This window comes from Salvelinus fontinalis, chromosome 1, assembly GCF_029448725.1.
Source record: "Salvelinus fontinalis isolate EN_2023a chromosome 1, ASM2944872v1, whole genome shotgun sequence".
NCBI lineage: Eukaryota > Metazoa > Chordata > Actinopteri > Salmoniformes > Salmonidae > Salvelinus > Salvelinus fontinalis.
In genome coordinates, this window is record NC_074665.1 from 38,902,640 (window position 1) to 38,924,231 (window position 21,592).

Consider the following 21,592-nt stretch of genomic DNA (forward strand, 5'->3'; position numbering starts at 1 on the left):
TTAGATAAATTTATTTAAAAAATTCAGTTCCCCATGATAGGACAATAAATAAATAAATGTATAATTTATTTTAAAACTGTTCCACCATGATAGGACAATAAATAAATAAGACATATAATCTATTATAAAAGGTATATCCATCATCTGAACAACATTACAGCAATACATTGGTTCCGGGATATGCAACCATTTCATTTCTCACTCAATGCCACACTTTCCCAAACATAACAAATAAAATAAAAAATAAACACACACCACACCATCCACACATACTGTGCCTTCCGCTTACTGAGTTTTTATCTTCACCATGTTGAATTAGTGCTTGTGTGCTCCAATTAGTTATATAGAAAAGCTATATTTTTTATTGTATTGTTACAATCCATAACCGGGCAAAAATTGTGTTTCATTATTTTCCTCATCTATGAGAACTTTGTACTTTTTAAAATAACCAAAGAGTAGTCTTTGTCTCTGAACAACTGGTTATCAATATATAGTTTATCGACGACGAGAGCTACTCGTTTCCCTTTTAATCAGAACAGAACAGAACTTTACGCCTTTCTGCAATTTCCTTCGGGAACTGATTATTCATGCCAATTTTGGTCCCAGCAAGTCTTTTACCCAGGCTTTTAACCATTATTTTATCTTTAAATGAAGCAAATTTGGCAACGATTGGGTGTTCATATCTTTGCCCTCTCTGTCCAAAGCGGTGTACACGTTCGAGTTGGATTTTGTCGATAGCTTCGCATGGAATCTGAAGCGCTGTAAGGAGGAACTCTCTAACTACAGATTCAGGAACTTCTCCTTCTTTCTCTTGGATACCTGTACGTACCAGATTCTCTCATGGATCTAGTCTGTATGTCAAGTAAGGCTTCTCTCAGAACGGTGTTCTCCTATTTAAGTAAATTCACTTCGGTTTCAATCTTATTGACTGTCCCTTTTTAGGTTGTGTGTTTCCTTCTCCAATGTCGCAGCTTTTTCATCACTCATCTCGAGGCATGCCTTGAATTATTTTATATCCTTACTGACTATTTCAAGTATACCCAGTTTGTCATTTATTGATTTTAACAGATCGGTTTCGACCTTCACCATTCCCGGTGGTGAAAATATTAAATCGTCTGTCTGTAGAAGAATCACGTTTTCGTTTAGAAATCGGTTCCCTTGTCTTACTCTCCGTCATGTTTGGGTGTTGCTTGTTTTGTAATATTTGTCGATAAATGTCTTAAGATTTGTTTTGTGTTATTATCCAGATTGAAGGTTATCACTCACCAGATTGTGTAGTGCTAATATTTAGTCTAACTTGCCGATATTGAATATTACGTTTTTATCTTGAGGTGCTCTACATAACTTTGTTCAGTCCGCCATTACCTTTCTCAGTCCCGCCTCCTCCTCTCTCTCCTCTCTCATGATGAATGTTAGGTGATTGGTGATTGGCTTACCTCCAGCACTTTGCCTGTGATAAACTGCTGGCATGCCTCGCACTGGACCCCAAAATGGATCTGGTAGTCCTTCTCACAATAGGGTGCGCCATCCCTGAGCAAAGAGATAGGAGAATACAGAGAGACTGCATTAGAATAGGATAAAATAGAATAGTATATTTCACTGTGTCTGCAAGTATGTTGTGTGTATAAAATAATATAATAGTGGATTTTACTTTGTCTGCAAGTACACTGTGTATTTCATTATGTGTGTAAGCATTCCATGTGTATAATAGTTGGTAGACTTACTTGCTGATGTACTCCCCAGTGAGGACTTTTTGACAGGCCTTACACTTAAAGCAGCCCAGGTGCCACTGTCTCTCCAGTGCTAAGAGAGCCTGACCATTCTTAATGTCTCTACCACAGCCTGTACAGCCTGTAAAACACACACACAAACACAAACAATAGTTTACATCTATTCAAAACCTATACGCTAGATGGTGGCAGAGGCCCAATAGCCATGGCTTATTAATGGGTGCTTCAATCTTCCGTTTAGGTATATATAAGTGATAATGCCGAGAAGCCTGTGTTTGTTGGATATATTGGCACCAAAGCCCATCTCACTCCTTGTAAAAACAGACGAGAACGGTATAAGGTATGTTGTTCATAGCCTGTTTGTGTTATTTCTAAGTTCACTCGTAATTAGGCTACTGGAAAACAATATTATAACAATGACTTCGTCTCGGGCCTAACAACTGTGCCAATATATACAACAAACACCGGCTTCTTGGGCATTATCGGGCATTATCACTTAATTACCAAAAGCTTATCCAGGCGATCTACAAATAAATATATCACCTCTTTCTAAGCTCCCAGTCATGTCATAGGATCCCAGTGTTATCCCATGACATGTGTGGTGACACACCGAGTATAAAGAGCTTGAAATGATGACATGAGGAGAATCAGCATCCCTTATTTATGGCTAACCGTGTATATAAGCTAACTGGCAACACAGAGAGAAACCAGGGTCGTGTTCATTTGACACCTAACAGAAGAAAACAAACAAACAGGAAAGCACTGCCTGGACTTTGTACACTCAGCTCTTTTTAAAGTTCCAATGCAGCCTTTTTTAATCTCAATATCAAATCATTTCTGTGTAACAATTCGCTTTATGCATGCCCACTAGCCTATGTATTTCGGAAAAAATTACAGCTAGCCCTTGATTACCGGTATTGCGCACTCATCATCTTTGATACAATAGACAACTAGCAGGGAAAGCATAAATTGTCAGTCAAACAAATCTTATATTTTTATTTGTACCGTTTGTTATATTTTTTTGTTCCATTATAGCCTAACCTCAAATTAGTTCAAGCAAGGTTTTTACAATTTTACGACATGATGGTAGCAGTACAGCTGAGCATTGCTGTGTCCCACTGTGTTCGGCTTCCTCCAAGATCAACTCCATGTTGAGCTTTCAAACCTGCACTGGAAAATTTGATGTGAGTTTCAACATCACCTCCCATACAAGGGTCTGCAGCTGCCACTTCCAAAGTGATGACTTGATCGAGCCTTTAACTCCCACTGGACGTCGGCTACTCAGGAAGGGAGCTCTCCCCACCCTGTTCCAGTGGAATGACTATTCAGTTACAGCGCCAAGACCTGGGGTATGGCAAAGGAGAGAGCAACCAACTTATGAGCTGGCTCAGGTGGATGAATGACTTCCTCCACCTGGATCATGATTATTGATCCGCTGCTGACCTGGCACTGGAACAAGGCGAAGATCTTCATAAGGAGGTAGAGAAACTGAGGAGACAGGTGGAGGAAATATCTGTCTGTCAGCGATTTCTGTTTGGAGCGATTTTGCTGCCTCCGACACACGGTTCTAGACAAGGTAGGTTATGGTAATGATAATAATATAGAGAGGATAAAGAGTGCTGCTTTGCTTCTATAAAATGAATAATATGTGGTATCAAAAGGTAATTTAAAACAAGGTCTAACTAGACTGAGACCAAAACTGTGTTGTGGCTTGAGTAGAAACAATGTGTAAAAATAAGCATGCAACAAATTAAGTAAAAACCAACCTAAATAAATGCTTTGTTTAATAAAGGCTTTAAAATGTTTGCACAGGTGGTCTAGGGCACTGCATCGCAGTGCTAGCTGTGCCACCAGAGACTCTGGGTTCGCGCCCAGGCTCTGTCGCAGCCGGCCGCGACCGGGTGGTCCATGGGGTGACGCACAATTGACCTAGCGTTGTCCGGGTTAGGCCGGTAGGGATATCCTTGTCTCATCGCGACTCCTGTGGCAAGCCGGGCGCAGTGCACGCTAACCAGGTCGCCAGGTGCACAGTGTTTCCTCCGACACATTGGTGCGGCTGGCTTCCGGGTTGGATGCGCTGTGTTAAGAAGCAGTGCGGCTTGGATGGGTTGTGTTTCGGAGGACGCATGGCTTTCGACCTTCGTCTCTCCCGTGCCCGTACGGGAGTTGTAGCGATGAGACAAGATAGTAACTACTAACAATTGGATACCACGAAATTGGGGAGAAAAGGGGGGTAAAAAAAAATCAAATAAAAAAAATGTTTGCACAAAAGCATTGCCTTGATCTTTGTTGTAGGTAACAATAATATTTTCTTTTCTCATCATTCCTTAATTTATCTGCATTTGTCTGGTGTTATTTTGTTGCCCTGGTGGCAATAAAAGGATCTTGTGTCTTACGCCTCGATCGCACCGACAGTGTCATTGTGTTTTGGTACACCAGAAGTACATTCATTTCCAATGGAACACTGCGTTTGCTTTGCAGCATTGCGTTGCAGTGTGTTCTGTGTGGTGCATACTGTACGTTGGATTAATAGAACGTACAGTATGCATCAAATTGTATGCGTCGATGAGTTGACAGAAATGGTAGCAGAATGTGAATTTTGAACTTTTGTGGTACACATATCCAGATGATGCTGCGTACCATTTTGCACAATGACGCTGTAGGTGTTATTGACGCGTTATATACTCCTGGGTAGTACTTACCGATCGAGGCAGTAACAGCACCTAGGATTAGATATCAATTACGTCATTCTTCTCATTCATCATATTTCCCACTTCTGACATATACACTCACCGGCGAGTTTATTAGGTACACCACCCCGTTCACAAAAATGCATCGCATGACAACGAGTTCAGTTTACTTGAGTGCCCTGCACAGTCCCAGACCTCAACCCAATAGAGCATCTTTCGGATGACATAGAACAGGCTGTTTGCAGCATGAATGTACCACCGTCCAATCTGGACCAACATCCCTGTGGAACATTTCCGACACCTTGTAGAATACCCCAAATCATTCAGGCTGTTCTGGAGGCAAAGGGGGGTCCGACCCAGTACCAGATGGGTGTACCTAATAAACTGGCCAGTGAGTGTAGGTTTGCGAAGTATGCCCACCTAATGGCCTCCCAGAAGCTCATCGAACTGGCATCCCATAACATGGTACGAGTGACTATAACAAGGGCAGCTGCAAAGAGGAATGAGGTCATACTACTTGAATTTACCTTTGCATTTCCTGGTAATGTTAATCATCAAAGCTACAACTGACGTTAGACAAACACAGAAGGGCTAAATGCCACTTTGACAAGCTTGATGCTACTTGAATCTACTTGAATCCATTAAACCAATCATGATAATGGATCTTTCTGGGTTAGGGAGGGAAGATAAATCATAAACCTACAACAGTGAATAATTTCTGCCCTCTGGAGGATTGATCATTTTAGTTATAATTTTGCATATTCATGCATCATAATCCTTTTTTTTTCTCCATAATCCTTTTTTCCTGCAGTCCATGTACATGTCTGAGTCTGAAGTAGAGGGATCTGGCCCACAGATTCAACATCCACAAGTTGACTGTGAGACGCATCGTGACAACATGGGGCAACTTTCTTTACACAGTTCTTGGGTCAGTGTGTATCTGGATGTCCGAGGAAGCAGTCAAGGCTCACCTGCGAGAGGAATTCAAGGAATACACAGACACACGTGGTGATAGACTGCACAGAGTTGTGTTGCCAAACACGATCTTCTCTCCTGCTTCAGAATGAAGTCCCACTGCACTTTCAAGGCGATGATTGGCATGGCACCACATAGTAAAGGGCTAAAACAAAGGTGTTTGCACTGAGGTTCTGTAAGTGACAAGGAGATCCTGAAGCAGTCGGGCATCGTGTCTGTGCTGAAAGCAGGGATGTCCATAATTCGTGGACGACTGTGTGCCCTGCAAGGTCCCAAGGACGGTTCTTTCCTCTCAGAGGGTACAGATGCCAGCAGCAGAAGTCAAGGAGACGCAAGCCATTGCTCGGCTGAGGGTCCATGTGGAGCAACTGATTCACAGAGTGAACGAGCACAAGCTGTTTGACATGGTCATCCCTCTCTCCATCATTGGGTGCATCAACCAGCTCTACACCGTTGCCTGCCTCCTCGTCAACTACCGGAATGGGCCCTTGGTCAAAGCACTAGCAAAGGACTAGTGATGCTGTCAATTTCCGTACTATTAGACTGGTAATTGATTGCCCTGTTTTTGCCTCTGCTTCAGTATACAGTGCATTCGGAAAGTATTCAGACCCCTTCACTTACTCCATTTTGTAATTTTTTTAAAGGATTTTTAATTCACCTTATTTAACCAGGTAGGTTAGTTGAGAACAAGTTCTCATTTACAACTGCAACCTGGCCAAGATAAAGCAAAGCAGTTCGAAACATACAACAACATAGTTACACATAGAATAAACAAACATACAGTCAATAATACAGTTGAAAAAGTCTATATTTAGTGTGTGCAAATGAGGTAAGATGAGGGAGGTAAAGGCAATAAATAGGCCATGGTGGCGAAGTAATTACAATATACCAATTAAACAATGGAGTGATAGATGTGCAAAAGATGAATGTGCAAGTAGAGATAATGGGGTGGAAAGGAGCAAGATAGATAGATAAATAAATACAGTATGGGGATGAGGTAGTTGGATGGGCTATTTACAGATGGGCTATGTACAGGTGCAGTGATCTGCAAGCTGCTCTGACAGCTGGTGCTTAAAGCTAGTGAGGGAGATATGAGTCTCCAGCTTCAGTGATTTTTGCAGTTCGTTCCAGTCAATGGCACCAGAGAACTGGAAGGAAAGGCGGCCAAATTAGGAATTGGCTTTGGGGGTGACCAGTAAGATATACCTGGTGGTGCGTGTGCTACGGGTGGATTCTGCTATGGTGACCAGTGAGCTGAGATAAGGTGGGGCTTTACCTAGCAAAGACTTGTAGATGACCTGGAAACAGTGGGTTTGGCGACGAGTATGAAGCGATGGTCAGCCAACGAGAGAGTACAGGTCAGTGGTGGGTAGTATATGGGGCTTTAATGACAAAACGGATGGCACTGTGATAGACTGCATCCAATTTGTTGAGTAGAGTGTTGGAGGCTATTTTGTAAATGACATCTCCGAAGTCGAGGATCGGTAGGATGGTCAGTTTTACGAGGGTATGTTTGGCAGCATGAGTGAAGGATGCTTTGTTGTGAAATAGGAAGTTGATTCTAGATTACATTTTGGATTGGTTGCTTAATGCGAGTCTGGAAGGAGAGTTTACAGTCTAAACAGACATCTAGGTATTTGTAGTTGTCCAGAGTAGTGATGCTGGATGGGCGGGCAGGTGCGGGCAGCGATCGGTTGAAAAGCATGCATTTAGTTTTACTTGCATTTAAGAGCAGTTGGAGGCCACAGAATGAGAGTTGTATGGCATTGACGCTCGTCTGGAGGTTAGTTAAGTGTCCAAAGAAGGGCCAGAAGTATACAGAATTGTGTCGTCTGCGTAGAGGTGGATCAGAGAATCACCAGCAGCATAGGCGACATCATTGATGTATACAGAGAAAAGAGTCGGCCCGAGAATTGAACCCCGTGGCACTCCCATAGAGACTGAACTCTGACACACTGAACTCTGTTTGAGAAGTAGTTGGTGAACCAGGCGAGGCAGTCATTTGAGAAACCAAGGCTGAGTCTGCCGATAAGAATGTGGTGATTGACAGAGTCGAAAACCTTGGCCAGATCGATGAATATGGCTGCACAGTAATGTCTCTTATCGATGGCGGTTATGATAACGTTTAGGACCTTGAGCGTGGCTGAGGTGCACCCATGACCAGCGCTGAAACCAGATTGCATAGCGGAGAAAGTACGGTGGGATTCGAAATGGTCGGTAATCTGTTTGTTAACTTGGCTTTCGAAGACCTTAGAAAGGCAGGGTAAGACATATAGGTTTGTAGCAGTTTGTGTCTAGAGTGTCTCCACATTTGAAGAGGGGGATGATCGCGGCAGCTTTCCAATCTTTGGGAATCTCAGACGATACAAAAGAGGCTAGTAATAGGGGTTGCAACAATTTCGGCAGATCATTTTAGCTAGAGAGGGTCCAGATTGTCTAGCCCGGCTGATTTGTAGCGGTCCAGATTTTGCAGCTCTTTCAGAACATTAGCTATCTGTATATGGGTAATGGAGAAATAGGGGAGGCTTGGGCGAGTTGCTGTGGGGGGTGCAGGGCAGTTGACCGGGGTAGGGGTAGCCACATTACAGCCTTATTCTAAAATTGAGTAAATTGTTGTTGTTTTTCTCTAATTAATCTACACACACTATCCCATAATGACAAAGCAAAAAACAGGTTTTTGGAAATGTTTGCAAATTTATTTAAAAAAAATAAAAACATACAATTACATACACTACCGTTCCAAAAATTTGGGGTCACTTAGGGTCCTTGTTTTTGAAAGAACAGCAGATTTTTTTGTACATTTTAAATAACATCAATTTGATCAGAAATACAGTGTAGACATTGTTAATGTTGTAAATAACTACTGTAGCTGGAAACGGCTGATTTTTAATGGAATATCTACATAGGCGTATAGAGGCCCATTATTAGCAACCATCACTCCTGCGCGAAAAATGGCATGTTGTGTTAGCTAATACAAGTTTATAATTGATCTTTAGAAAACCCTTTTGCAATTGTTAGCACAGCTGAAAACTGTTGTTCTGCATAAAGAAGCAATGAAACTGGCCTTCTTTAGACTAAACTGAGCAAAAATATTTTTTCCCTTTATCAGGACCCTGTCTTTCAAATATAATTCGTAAAAATCCAAATAACTTCACAGATCTTCATGGTAAAGGGTTAAAACACTGTTTCCCATGCTTGTTCAATGAACCATAAACAATTAATGAACATGCACCTGTGGAACGGTCATTAAGACTAACAGCTTACAGATGGTAGGCAATTAAGGTCACAGTTATGAAAATTCAGGACACTAAAGAGGCCTTTCTACTGACTCTGAAAAACACCAGAAGAAAGATGCCCAGGGTCCCTGCTCATCTGCGTGAACATGTCTTAGGCATGCTGCAAGGAGGCATGAGGACTGCAGATGTGGCCAGGGCAATAAATTGTAATGTCCATACTGTGAGATAAGACAGCCCGATTTACACTAGAAACGCACAATCCCTCCATCAGTGCTCAGACTGTCCGCAATAGGCTGATAGGCTGGACTGAGGACTTGTAGACCTGTTGTAAGGCATGTCCTCACCAGACATCACCGGCAACAACGTCGCTTATGGGCACAAACCCACTGTCGCTGGACCAGACAGGACTGGCAAAAAGTGCTCTTCACTGACGAGACGCGGTTTATTCTCATCCAGGGGGGATGGTCGGATTTGCGTTTAACGTCGAAGGAATGAGCGTTACACCGAGGCCTGTACTCTGGAGCGGAATGATTTGAGGTGGAGGGTCCTTCATGGTCTGGGGCAGTGTGTCACAGCATCATCGGACTGAGGTTGTTGTCATTTCCTGCAATCTCAACGCTGTGCATTACAGGGAAGACATCCTCCTCCCTCATGTGGTACACTTCCTGCAGGCTCATCCTGACATGACCCTCCAGCATGACAATGCCATCAGCCATACTGCTCGTTCTGTGCGTGATTTCCTGTAAGACAGGAATGTCAGTGTTCTGCCATGGCCAGCGAAGAGCCAGGATCTCAATCCCATTGATCACGTCTGGGACGTGTTGGATCGGAGGTTGAGTGCTAGAGGCATTCCCCCAAGAAATGTCTGGGAACTTTCAAGGTGCCTTGGTGGAAGAGTGGGGTAAAATCTCACAGCAAGAACTGGCAAATCTGGTGCTGTCCACGAGGAGGAGATGCACTACAGTACTGAATGCAGCTGGTGTCCACACCAGATACTGACTTTCTTTTGATTTGGACCCCCCCCCTTTTGTTCAGGGACACATTATGCAATTTTGGTTAGTCACATGTCTGTGGAATTTGTTCAGTTTGTCTCAGGTTGTTGAATCTTATGTTCAAACAAATATTTACACATGTTGATGAAAATGAACACAGTTGACAGTGAGAGAACCTTTCTTTTTTTGCTGAGTTTAGTTTAGTATCTGGGGCATCAGCATTTGTGGGTTCGATTACATGCTCAAAATGGAAACAAAGAAATTTATTCTGAAACTCGTCAGTCCATTCTTGTTCTGAGAAATGAAGGCTATTCCATGCGAAAAATTGCCAAGAAACTGAAGATCTCGTACAACGCTGTGTACTACTCCATTCACAGAACAGCGCAAACTGGCTCTTTTATCAGAATAGAAGGAGTGGGAGGCCCCGGTGCACAACTGAGCAAGAGGACAAATACATTAGAGTGTCTAGATTGAGAAACAGACGCCTCACAAGTCCTCAACTAGCAGCTTCATTAAATAGTACCCGCAAAACACCAGTCTCAATGTCAACAGTGAAGAGGCGACTCCGGGATGCTGGCCTTCTAGGCAGAGAAGTTCTTTTGCCCATCTTAAATTGTGTTTATTGGCCAGTCTGAGTTATGGCTTTTTCTTTGCAACTCTGCCTAGAAGGCAAGCATGTTCCAAGTCTACAGCCTGTGTTTAACAGCTACCTTCAGACCCTCTCTTCAAAATAAATTGCATTATGTTGGCCTGCACTCTACTATTTTGTCCAGTGTTCTCACTAACAAACCAACATGTTTCCACAAAATATTTGACGTCATTATCATTTAATCAACATTGTTGGATTCGGGATAAAATAGTTTGCACAGTGGTTATCTTTCAAATAAATAATCTATAAATAAGATACAAATTCACAGTACAAAAATGTTTTTAATCTTTTAACATTTGACCTAGGAGATCATTAGGCATCTCTGCAAGTAAGAGTAAACAAATAAATGGTCAGCCTTCTCGTTGATTGCATCCCAAATTTGGCAGTCTCTGTTGATGCACTGGATCAGCATGTCCTCCTGGGCATACACCACAAAGTGGTGATGCCCCAAGCCAAGGGGCATTGAGGTGGATAATAAACCCATGGGGGTAACAGTTGACATTCTGGAGAACATAGTATTCCTCCACAGCAGCAGAATTCATCTCCAGACCTCTCTTCATCTCTGCAGACTGACGAGTTCCCCTGAGGATTCTGTCTTCATGCGAAGTGATGTTGCGAGTTGTTGTAGCAGCAGCCAGCCCGGACTTCACCAATGGCAGAATCCACTAACTGGACCTCAGTGGATATGTCCAATGGAATGACCAAAGGGGCTGTAGCATTGGTAAAGTCCCTGTACACCTCTTCCACATGGAGGACAGAGGTCAGGCAGCTCCCAGGTTACACCTCTATAGAAGGTACTCCTGTGATGGACACAAAAGTAGGGCCTATAACTGACATATCAGGGGAAAAAACTTAGTTTGTACTCCCTAGACACTTGTGTCGATTCAAAAGGATTGGATATGGGTAAAAGCAAGATGGTCTTAACTCCATCATCCTTTCATCATCTCTTTTGGATCTACACAAGTGTCTAGATTGTAGGGACCACTAGGGATTGTTTCTGGATTGGGATAATATCATGTAGCTCTTGTAACAGAGGCATATTGAATAAACAATCTAATTAATTTATCACAATCAAACAAATGTATTTATCTGTAAAGCATTTGTCAAAGATTAGCTCAGATTATGATAAATGCTCAACATTTTACCTCACTCCTTCAACCATTCTTCTCTCTTTGGGTCTTGCTGATAGGAACACCATCCTGCTAACAGTGTCTGGCTTCACACCCTAGGAATACAAAGGGGCACTTAGATCATCACAATCACATCACCAATTTATATGATTCATATTAGCCTTCAATAACCATCCACACAGCCTTACCATTGTTTTTGGCTTTTGCCACCTCTGCTCACTCTCGGTGCAACTATGGATGGGGGGGAACCGCACCAATCCCAAATTGAGAGTAATGTGTTATCTAGTAGAGCAGTGCAACTGTGTGTTGCACAAAGTCCCAGCAACAAAGGAGCAGTGGCTGTGGGCCAGGATGGCAGGGAGTGAGTCCTTTAACACAATCTGTGAAGATAAAGAACGGATAAAACCACATTTCTCTGCAATAACAGTGCTGTTCAAATGTCAACAAACCAATCCTCAAACTAGTTCTCACCTCAGTGAATTATTTTGAATATGACTGTTAAACTGTACCATGTTGACTCCACTATCTAATCAATTTCCAAGTAGCCTAAGCATGCAATTATTTTGAGACACTTACGAATACCCAGGAAGTTGTTTATAACAACCAGAACAGTAATATTCATCCTACTCTCAAACTGTGTGGACTCTCGGATTTCCTTATTGACCTGGAACAAGTCGCCCCCATGCTGATCTCTCCTGTCACCTGATCTTTATTGAAAACTGAGAAATACAAATAATTAGAACTTATGCTTTTAGAAAAATTACTACATATCAAGAGAAATACAAATAATTAGAACTTATGCTTTTAGAAAAATTACTACATATCAATATCAAAATTCAGGGGAATTTACCTAATAACAAATGTTTTAATCCAGCTAGATAACTAAGAATATTATGTAAAGTATAGCTAGAGAGAAATTGCAGTAACATTTAATTTTACGGAGTCCTTATTGCATTGTAGTTACACTAACAAGCCTTATAGTCAATTGTAATGACTCAGTTACGCTGTAATAACATGTAACTGCAGTCTAATTACAGAGTTGTAACAACGAATAACTGTTAACATGCTTGGTACAAATGGGCAAGTTTCCATTAATTCACCAATTTAGTTTCTTCTCAACTGCATCCAATTCAGTAATAACTATCACAAGGTTGTAATCTGTTGTGGGCAGATGCGTTGGGTGTCCTGAGATTACATAGGCTCGAGTTACCTTGCCGTGAATGCAGACTCCTCAAAATATCCACTCAATCTTGTGCTTTCCCCCAAAAAGTGTACCATCTGGGTTAACTTGGTCGAGTTTACAAAAACAGATAAGATATATGTCAACCTTACTGACTGGGGTCTACCATATAGGTGTCATCCTCAAGTGGGAGGATAAACACACAAGTACACCACAGAGTACAAGTAATATCTGCATAAGTACAATGTAATTACTAGGTGTTACACAAGATTAAGCCAGTTAAAATGAAGTATCTTGAGGGATACTTACTTGTAATCAATGTGCACTTATAGAGCACATTACACATCCTGATAACCTGACCCAAATTGCAAAGCTTCTGAAGGCACCATCCTATTGAGAAAATAAACACACTAGTACACCACAGAGTACATGTCATTTCTGCATACATACATTGTAATTACTAAGTGTTACACAGGACTTAGCTAGTTAAAATGAATTTTATCTTGAGGGATACTTACTTGTAATTATTGTGTACCTACCATCCTGACAATCTAAATCGTCAGCTTCTGACAGCGCCATCCATCCAAGTGAGAAAATAATCACACTAATACACCAGAGTCCATATCTGTAATTTCGGCATAAGTACACGGTTGTAACACAGGATTTAGCTATTTAAAGTTATGTATAACTTTACAGTTACCTATGAGCAATTTCTACACTAGTAAGTAAGGCGGTAGATAGCCTAGCGGTTAAGAGCATTGGGCCAGTAACCAAAAGGTCGCTGGTTCAAATTCCCAAGCCGGAAAGGTGAACAAATCTGCTGTTCTGCCCTTGAGCAAGACAGTTAACCCCCAACTGCTCCGTGGGTGCTGTGGACATCGATTAAGGGAGCCCCCCGCACCTCTCTGATACAAGGGGTTGGGTTAAATACGGAAGACACATTTCGGTTGAGCAACTGACTAAGTACCCCCTTTCCCAAGTGAAAATACCTACAATTAAAAGATGAGCTTTTCCTTTAGTGGTACAGGTACCCCAAGGGTATACTTTATTGCAACATGTAAAAAGACCTTACATTTCTTACAAAATTAGAAGGATTTTTGTTAGATTTAATAATTAGATTAAACAAAGATAAAGGCCTACTAGATAACATAAAAATAACTATTCTACTGGTGGTGTGTAGTAGCTTGAAAGCTAATTCAGAAAAAAACGGATTATTTTTCTTCCCTTATAACATTACAAGTAACGAAGGAAATCGACAACTCTGTCTTCATCTGTTTGGTTTCTCGTAGGCATTTCCCCACCCTGGAGTAAGACCTTGTAGTAATCTGCAGTAGAGAAGAAAATGTAGCTATAACTAGTATATGGTCATGTAAATCATCATCATCATGATTTCTATAGTTTAGACCTGCTACCTAACTAGTTGTGTTATCCAGGTACCAATAATAGTGCTTACTAACATTAATAAATTAGCTAGTGTTTAGCTATATTGAAAAGGAACAAATGTTACTCAGTGTGTTGACACAAGCGCTAGCTAGCTAACTACCGTTAACATGCTGGGTGTGTCTCAAATAATACCCTTGTGGTACCGATACCATGAAAACAAGGTTCACAGAAGATTAGACAATCTAGCCCAGCTAACATTTGCTAGCTAGTGAATAGTGACCATGGCATAGCTATTTCCTAGCTTTAGGTAGCTGCCTAGTCAAGGTTAGAAAACTAGCTAGCTAACGTACTAGCTAATCCAAAAAACTAAACAAATTGCATTGAAAGTCTATCTTTTAAATGGTAACTAGCTAGCTAGCCTAGTTGGTAGGCCTAACAAAAACACCAGAAAAGCTAACGTTAGCAAGCTACAGTTAAATAGCGTGCCAACGTTAAGACAATGACCTATCAATGACCTAAGCCATTGTAGGTAATCCCTACAATTGTGACACTGAGTTGTCATAATGCTTCAGCAAATGTACATTATACCAGGGGCGTTGGTAGACAAAATGTAAGTAACCTAATTTATGTCCCACTAACTGCCTCTGCTGATCCTACAGCTATTGTATGTAGTAATCATGTGCCAATGAACCAGATTTATACTGTTAGCACTGAGGCGGTGTGCCCTAGTAGGAAGTCCACTGTATGCAGCTCACCCTGCACTAACATAAATAACATGAGCATATCTACTTCTGCTAAGCCTCCCAGTAACGCAATGAAAACTAGCAAGCATCCCAGAAAAGTGCTCAAAATAGCCCATGTTAATATATGTAGCTTAATGGAATCAATAATTCGTTTGTCAGAATATGGATGTCATCTTTTACTATATCTGAAACTCACGTAAATAATAACCTTGTATTGCTACCACTGTATCAAAGGTATAATATTTACAGAAATGCCAATGTTGGAGGTTTTGCTGTTTATATTCAGAACCACATTCCTGTAAAGCTTAGAGAGGATCTCATGTTAAATACTGTTGAAGTAATATGACTACAGGTTCATCTGCCTCACCTAAAGCCCGTTCTTTTGGGAAGCTGCTATAGACCACCAAGTGCTAACAGTCAATATATGGATAAGATTTGTGAAATGCTTGATAATGTATGTGATATCAACAGAGGTATATTTTCTGAGTGATTTAAATATTGACTGGCTTTCATCAAGCTGCCAACTCAAGAAAAAGCTTCAAACTGTAACCAATGCATGCAACCTGGTTCAGGGTAACAGTCAACCTACCAGGGCAGTTACAAACAGCACAGGAATGAAATAAACAACATGTATTGATGATATATTTACTAATGTTGCAGAAATGTTGTTGAAAGCAGTATCCAGATCCATCGGATGTAGTGATCACAATATAGTAGCCATATCTCGAAAACCAAAGTTCCAAAAGCTGGGCCTAATATAGTGTATTAGAAACCGTACAAGAAGTTTTGTAGTGATAACTATGTTATTTATGTAAAGAATATTTGTTGGTCCGTGGTGTGTAATGAGGAGCAAACAGACAATGCACTTGACACCTTTATGAAATTCCTTATTCCAGTTATTAATAAGCATGTGTGAGGGATCAGCCAGATGAAGTGGTCCAACTGCGCCCTCTCCTGGAGGTGGGCCGCAGTACAGCCACTACTGATGAGCTCACCTGAGGCCAATTGACTGATTTTATTGTTTGTGCTCTCTTAAGGACCTGACTGAAGGGGCAGAGGGGGGGAGTGTTTATGAGCCGGAGACTTTGCCAAATTCCGGGACAGTAGAATTCCCTGTTATAGGTTCAGCCATTACCCCGGCCTTTGTTTGTACGGTCCCGGGGAGAGTTGAAAGTCATGTCTCTGTGTCTCATTTCGTGCTGTCCCGCCTAGGATTTCGTCAGTGAATAGGTACGGCCTTTCACACATACATCCATTAAGAAAATGACTGTAAAAACTTTAATCCATGTTGATGAGGAATTAAAAAATGTAATGTTTGAGAGGGATGAGGCAAAAGGAATGGCAAGTAAGTCTGGCTGCACAAGCGATTGGCAAATTGGGAAATCATGTGACTAATCTGAATAAAAATAAACTACTCTATGAAACAAAGATAAATGACAAGGAATGACTAAACCTCAAATAAATCTTGTAATAAATCATGTGGAAGTTGAGGTGACTAAACTGCTTGGAGTAACCCTGGATTGTAAACTGTCATGTTCAAAATATATTGATACAACAGCAGCTAAGTTGTGGAGAAGTGCAGGTCCTACAGGCCCTAGTTTTGTCATACCTGAACTACTGTTCAGTTGTGTGGTCAGGTGCCACAAAAAGGGACGTAGGAAAATTGCAATTGGCTCAGAACAGGGCAGCACGGCTTGCCCTTGGATGTACACAAAGAGTTAACATTAAGCAAATCCATGTCAATCTCTCCAGGCTCAAAGTGGAGGAGAGATTGACTTCATCACTGCTTGTATTTATGAGAGCTATTGACATTTTGAATGCACCGAGCTGTCTGTTTGAACTAATAGCGCACAGCTCTAGACACATGCATACACACACACACACACGATAACATACACACTATACACACACGTAACGTTACACATGGATTTTGTATTGTAGATATGTGGTGGAGTTGAGGACTGAGGGCTGTGTTGTGAAATCTGTGAATGTAATGTATTTAAAATTGTATAACTTCCTTAATTTTGCTGGACTCCAGGAAGAGTAGCTGCTGTTATGGCAGCAGCTAATGGGGACCCATAGTTGTTGTAACCCTTCCCTTGCAGTCAAATGACCAATTCGCCCTCTTTGAATATATTTCATAATTAATAAAGATTTTTTTTTTTAACTGCAGAAGATCTTGTTTCTATGTCAAACGGTTTTGTTATATTCCAGTATTCTGTGATGTATATAAAGTGTAATATTGGGATCAAACTTAAAATTGAATACACTTCAACATATCTGACATGGTACAGGTGCCTTCTTTGTTTAAGCCTTTTACCATGTGTGTGAGGTGGATGCATTTGTTTCATAGTAGATTTGTTTAAGATTACCAAGAAACACTGTGACTCTGTTTTAGCCCACTGCAGTAAAAGGTTAAATTGGCTAACCCTTATCAAATGGTTTGTGCAGGCTGAAATGTTCCGGCTGAAATATGGTAGCTAGCTAGTTGAGAATACTCACTCTCATAGTTGTCGACGTAACTCTATGTGCTTTGTAAATCCCTTTTTCTTTTCTATTTGAAGCAACAACTGAGGCTTGCACAATACAGTGAACATAGTTCACTGTAATAGGGTTGAGGCAATTAGTGTAGAAGACATTTTGTGTTTTGACAGCTGTCAGTACAAAAGATCGAAACAGGCACTACACAGAAGTTGTTGGGCTGGCGGAGCTTAAAAGCAGAGGTGGGCGTGCATAAACGTAATTAAGCGCCTTACTGTGATTTGAAAACAATTTTTAAATGGTCGAAATGAACAAAAATAGCTTCTTAGCAGAGAGCAATTTCTCAAACAAGAATTTTGCTTGGACTGTCTGGGAGTGGTCCGAGTGTGGAGAGGAAAACTGAAAACTAGATGTTATTGGCAGAGGTTTGGAACTCTCTAACTAATTTACCAAAACTCCAGCCTACCAAAACAGGCTGGAAATATCAGGCTGTCTTTTCAAACAGCATTATCACAAGTATTCCTACTGGAGCCTGGGGAGGGAGGAGAGGAAGGGAGGGAGGGAAGGGAGAGTCAGTAGTCTCCCCTCCTTTCTTGTCCCCTCTCAGTTAACGTACTGTAGAACTAGGTTAGAGTAAAAGTATTGTGAAAATATTGCTCAGCTAAACTGGTCCCAGATTTGGCTATACAGGACAAACAGATCTAGGACCAGGCTATGGCTGAGCTGCAGTATAGATGGAATATTGCTGTACTTATTACTGAATACTTTATATTGGTTACTAGAAGTTTACAAAGTTCTGGTGGTTATCACAGACAATGGGTTACACACATCATATGAACTCAAATAAATTGGTTGGTACATTTCTTTTTGTATTTGAGTTGAAGTATTAGTTCAATGTAACTAGAGTACTGTAAGTATAGTGGAGACAGAGGCTACTTACAGTTGGAGTCCATGAGGTCTTTGCCAGGTCCTGGGGACGTGGGCTGGACACAGTACTGACACAGACAATCTTTGCCATTGAAGGTGACCCTATCCCCAGCAGGAAATGGTCGTCTTTGGGAGAGACAGAAAGTATACATGGACTAATGATCAGACACCAGACGGATACAGACAGATGTGTAGCACGGGTCACATTAGGGTACATCAGTTTGGGAATATTCAGTGTATTGATTAACAGTGGATGATGAGGTGAATGTGTGTCAGCGTTGTTGGAGTGAGCCGATTGACCCCTTTCAAGACCAACGCCAATCAATGCAGACGAGGATGCAGGCAGGATGATAAGAGTAAAATGAATGTGAACAATAAGAGTAATGAGATAGATAATGAGTAATTCTGCTAGCTCTTGACCAGGGCTCCTTTGAAAAAGAGATTCTTACTTGCAGATGGTGCAGACAAAGCAGGCAGGGTGGTAAGTCTTGCCTAGGGCAGTGACCACCTCTCCCTCCACAAAGTCCCTACAGCCGTTGCAGCGTGTACCGTGCATTCGCTGGTAGTCCAGGGTACACAGGTAGTCTCCATTTTTCATGAAGAAGCCTCCCTGAGCCAGGTCACAGCCACACACTGAAGGAACGCAACAGAAGTCAGTAAGTCATGCTATTCATCTTTCCTCCTTGCATCATATATATATATATATATCTTCATCTATATCTATCTATATCGCAGTTGTAAATGAGAACTTGTTCTCAACTGGCCTACCTGGTTAAATAAAGTTTTTTTTTTTTATATCTATCAAATCATCTGTGGTAGAATTACAACATTATGCTAAGCACATTACTTTTATATTAGAATGTATTCCTATATTACATTCTTACTGCCTTTTTCTGAGAGGAGCCTCTGAGGTTTAACACTGACAGTCGATTTATGATGGTTTGGTGAGAAGACAACATTCCATTCCATGAGTAGTGTCTGTGAGATGCTGATCTGTGAGGAGGAGAACCCTCCCTCTAGGTTATTAATGAATACTGGACTTCATCAATTTAAGGGAAGGACCTAGCGTCCCATGTTGCATAAGTATTTTTGAATATACAAGTAGTAAATGACCTAGAGATGGATATTTGGCGCCATGTAAATCCTGCTGTCTGTTGTATGAGCGCACAATGTACCTGTGTATAATTTCACATGTGTTCTTTGTTACGAGAACTGAAGAAGACTATAAAGAGTTGTAACCGAACCCTGCTTATTTGGGCTTTAATGGTCACCCAATGGTGTAGAGTTAACGCTCCATTACTGCAGTAATTATTATTATAATTCCAGGTTGTAAGACAACAAAATAGGAAAAATGTCAAGGGGGGGTGAATACTTTTGCAAGCCACTGTAATTAAAACTAAAATTCAACCACCCACTTGAATTACGTTTCTATTTGGAATTTAACACAATTTCAATGGTTACATAGTTCTGATGATTATGTTGAAATTATATTGATGAAACAACCTGTTAGTCAAGTTATAGGAAGACTCAGCAAAATGATGTTGCCACAGCAGATATTGAGATGAGCGAGATGAGCGAGATGCAAGACTTCGCTCACACACACAGTATCTGCGAATGTGCACGGGTTCACTTCAAGCTGTTCACATCGTGATAGCCACTCGACCAAAACAGCAGGGAAGTTGAGCCTCATGCTTTAATGCTCTTAGTTGTTGCGGAAATTTACCCACTACGCTGTTTACTTTCTGCATCATTGCCATTTATCTGAATCTACATTTAAGTCAATGTATTTAAGTTGAAGTTTTACCCTAATTTCGATGTTTACAACACTGGTTGAAATGAGATGAAAACAATACTGATTGAATACTTTTTCATATCCAATGTATTTACGATGATGATTCCACATCACAATACATTGACAAATTATGTTGAAACAACGTTGATTCAACCTGTGTGTGCCCAGTGGGAATTGAGCCTGAGGACTAGGTTATCTTTAACTAGGAGTGTCACAACTGCCGCCATTCACTTAGTGAATGACAGTTAAATCTCAAAGTATTTATCTTGGACCAGTAGCTCTGCAGACTCAAAATGGACTATCTGTGGCTGGGGATTTACCGTGGCTTGTTAGTTCTCAGTCAGTCAGCACAGCCCAGACCGCTACAGTCAATACTGCCTGCTGGTCGTCAACAGTGTGAATGAAGATCTATGGCCCCGCACACACTCAGGTTTCACAATTGGATGTACAACTGATTATTTGTTGCTGATACAATAGAGAGTAGGTCTGCACAAAAATCTTTACACAACCATTGTGTGGTGTCTCCACAACGGTTATGTAATTATTTGTGTGCAGCTCTGTTGTATGGAAACAGTTGCGTCAAATGCAGTATACAGTACATCAGTGGTAAAAACAATGTGTGGGACTAGATCATCCATAGCTCTCCAACTAGTCTCTTTCCAACAGACGTCTTTAAGCAGCACGCTCTGAGACTGCATGCAAGGCTACTCTCTACCAGCACCTATACCCAGATATCCTTCAATGGCTTTAGTCAGTGGGTTTGGATGGATGATTTCAAAGAGGACGTTCCATTGCCCATATCACTCCCATAGATTTGTAGCTAGCGGTGGCTAAAGTTAGGTGGTTCCTTAACCTAACATCAAGTTGTAAAACCCTGAACTTCCCCTTTAAATGGTCCAACCACAGAGGTCTGAGAGGACCTATGGTGCTGTTGTATTTCTATCTGTTGTAGCATCTGATCGATTACCATTGACCTATATCCCATCATGGATCAACACCCTGTTATCCTCAACTTCAAGATCACTGATCTGTTATTATGTCACAATATAATGTGGCCTTTGTCTCACCTGTTGCACTTTATATTGCACTTTGTTTTGCATATTTCATTAGTATGCAGAGAGGTTGAGTTGTATAAATGTGACAGAATAACAGTTCTGTGTTTAATAAAACTCTTTCAGTTTAAAGAGACAGTGTTTTGGCAGGTCGGAGACAACTTAATCATAGCCATACAATTACCATATGAGTAATGTACGATACATTGTGCAATTACAAAAGAGAGGATAACAAAAGTCCTACAGTATTGGAAAAAGCCTGAGGACTGAGGACTAGGAGCCGGGGACGGTTCAATGCTTGAGATAACTAGGTCTAATCGTCCTTATGCAACGAGCCACATTCAATCCCAGGGATGAATAGGACAGAGAGAGAGAATAACGTTTAATTGGATCAAGACTCAGAGTTGCGGGTGTGACAAGATTAGTTCTTTACCAAATCGATTTCAGCCAGAGGTACAGTATAAGTGTGTGCCAAATGACATATTCTCTAGTGCACTATTTTTGACCAGAATCCATAGGGCTCTGGTCAAAAGTATGTAGGGAATATTGTGCCATTTGGGACGCACATTTATTTCATTGGTCCTCAGACCACCTCATCTAAAGTAGGTTTAAGCCACACAAGTCAGGCTGGT

At 41.2% G+C, this 21,592-nt stretch overlaps 1 protein-coding gene across 12 annotated transcripts in view; it reads right to left on the minus strand.

Moving 5' to 3' along the window:
• Positions 1 to 21,592, minus strand: part of LOC129854082 (actin-binding LIM protein 1-like) — a 151,917-nt gene that overhangs the window by 44,395 nt on the left and 85,930 nt on the right. For 11 of the 12 annotated variants that reach the window (XM_055920820.1, XM_055920754.1, XM_055920734.1 and 8 more), the window contains exons 3-6: positions 18,566 to 18,749; positions 18,130 to 18,242; positions 1,725 to 1,851; positions 1,437 to 1,530 (exon numbers count right to left, since the gene is read on the minus strand). In XM_055920820.1, coding sequence (XP_055776795.1) covers positions 1,437 to 1,530; positions 1,725 to 1,851; positions 18,130 to 18,242; positions 18,566 to 18,749 — 518 coding nt within the window. The remainder of the gene's footprint in view (positions 1 to 1,436; positions 1,531 to 1,724; positions 1,852 to 18,129; positions 18,243 to 18,565; positions 18,750 to 21,592) is intronic. The other variant, XM_055920796.1, reaches the window with a different exon arrangement.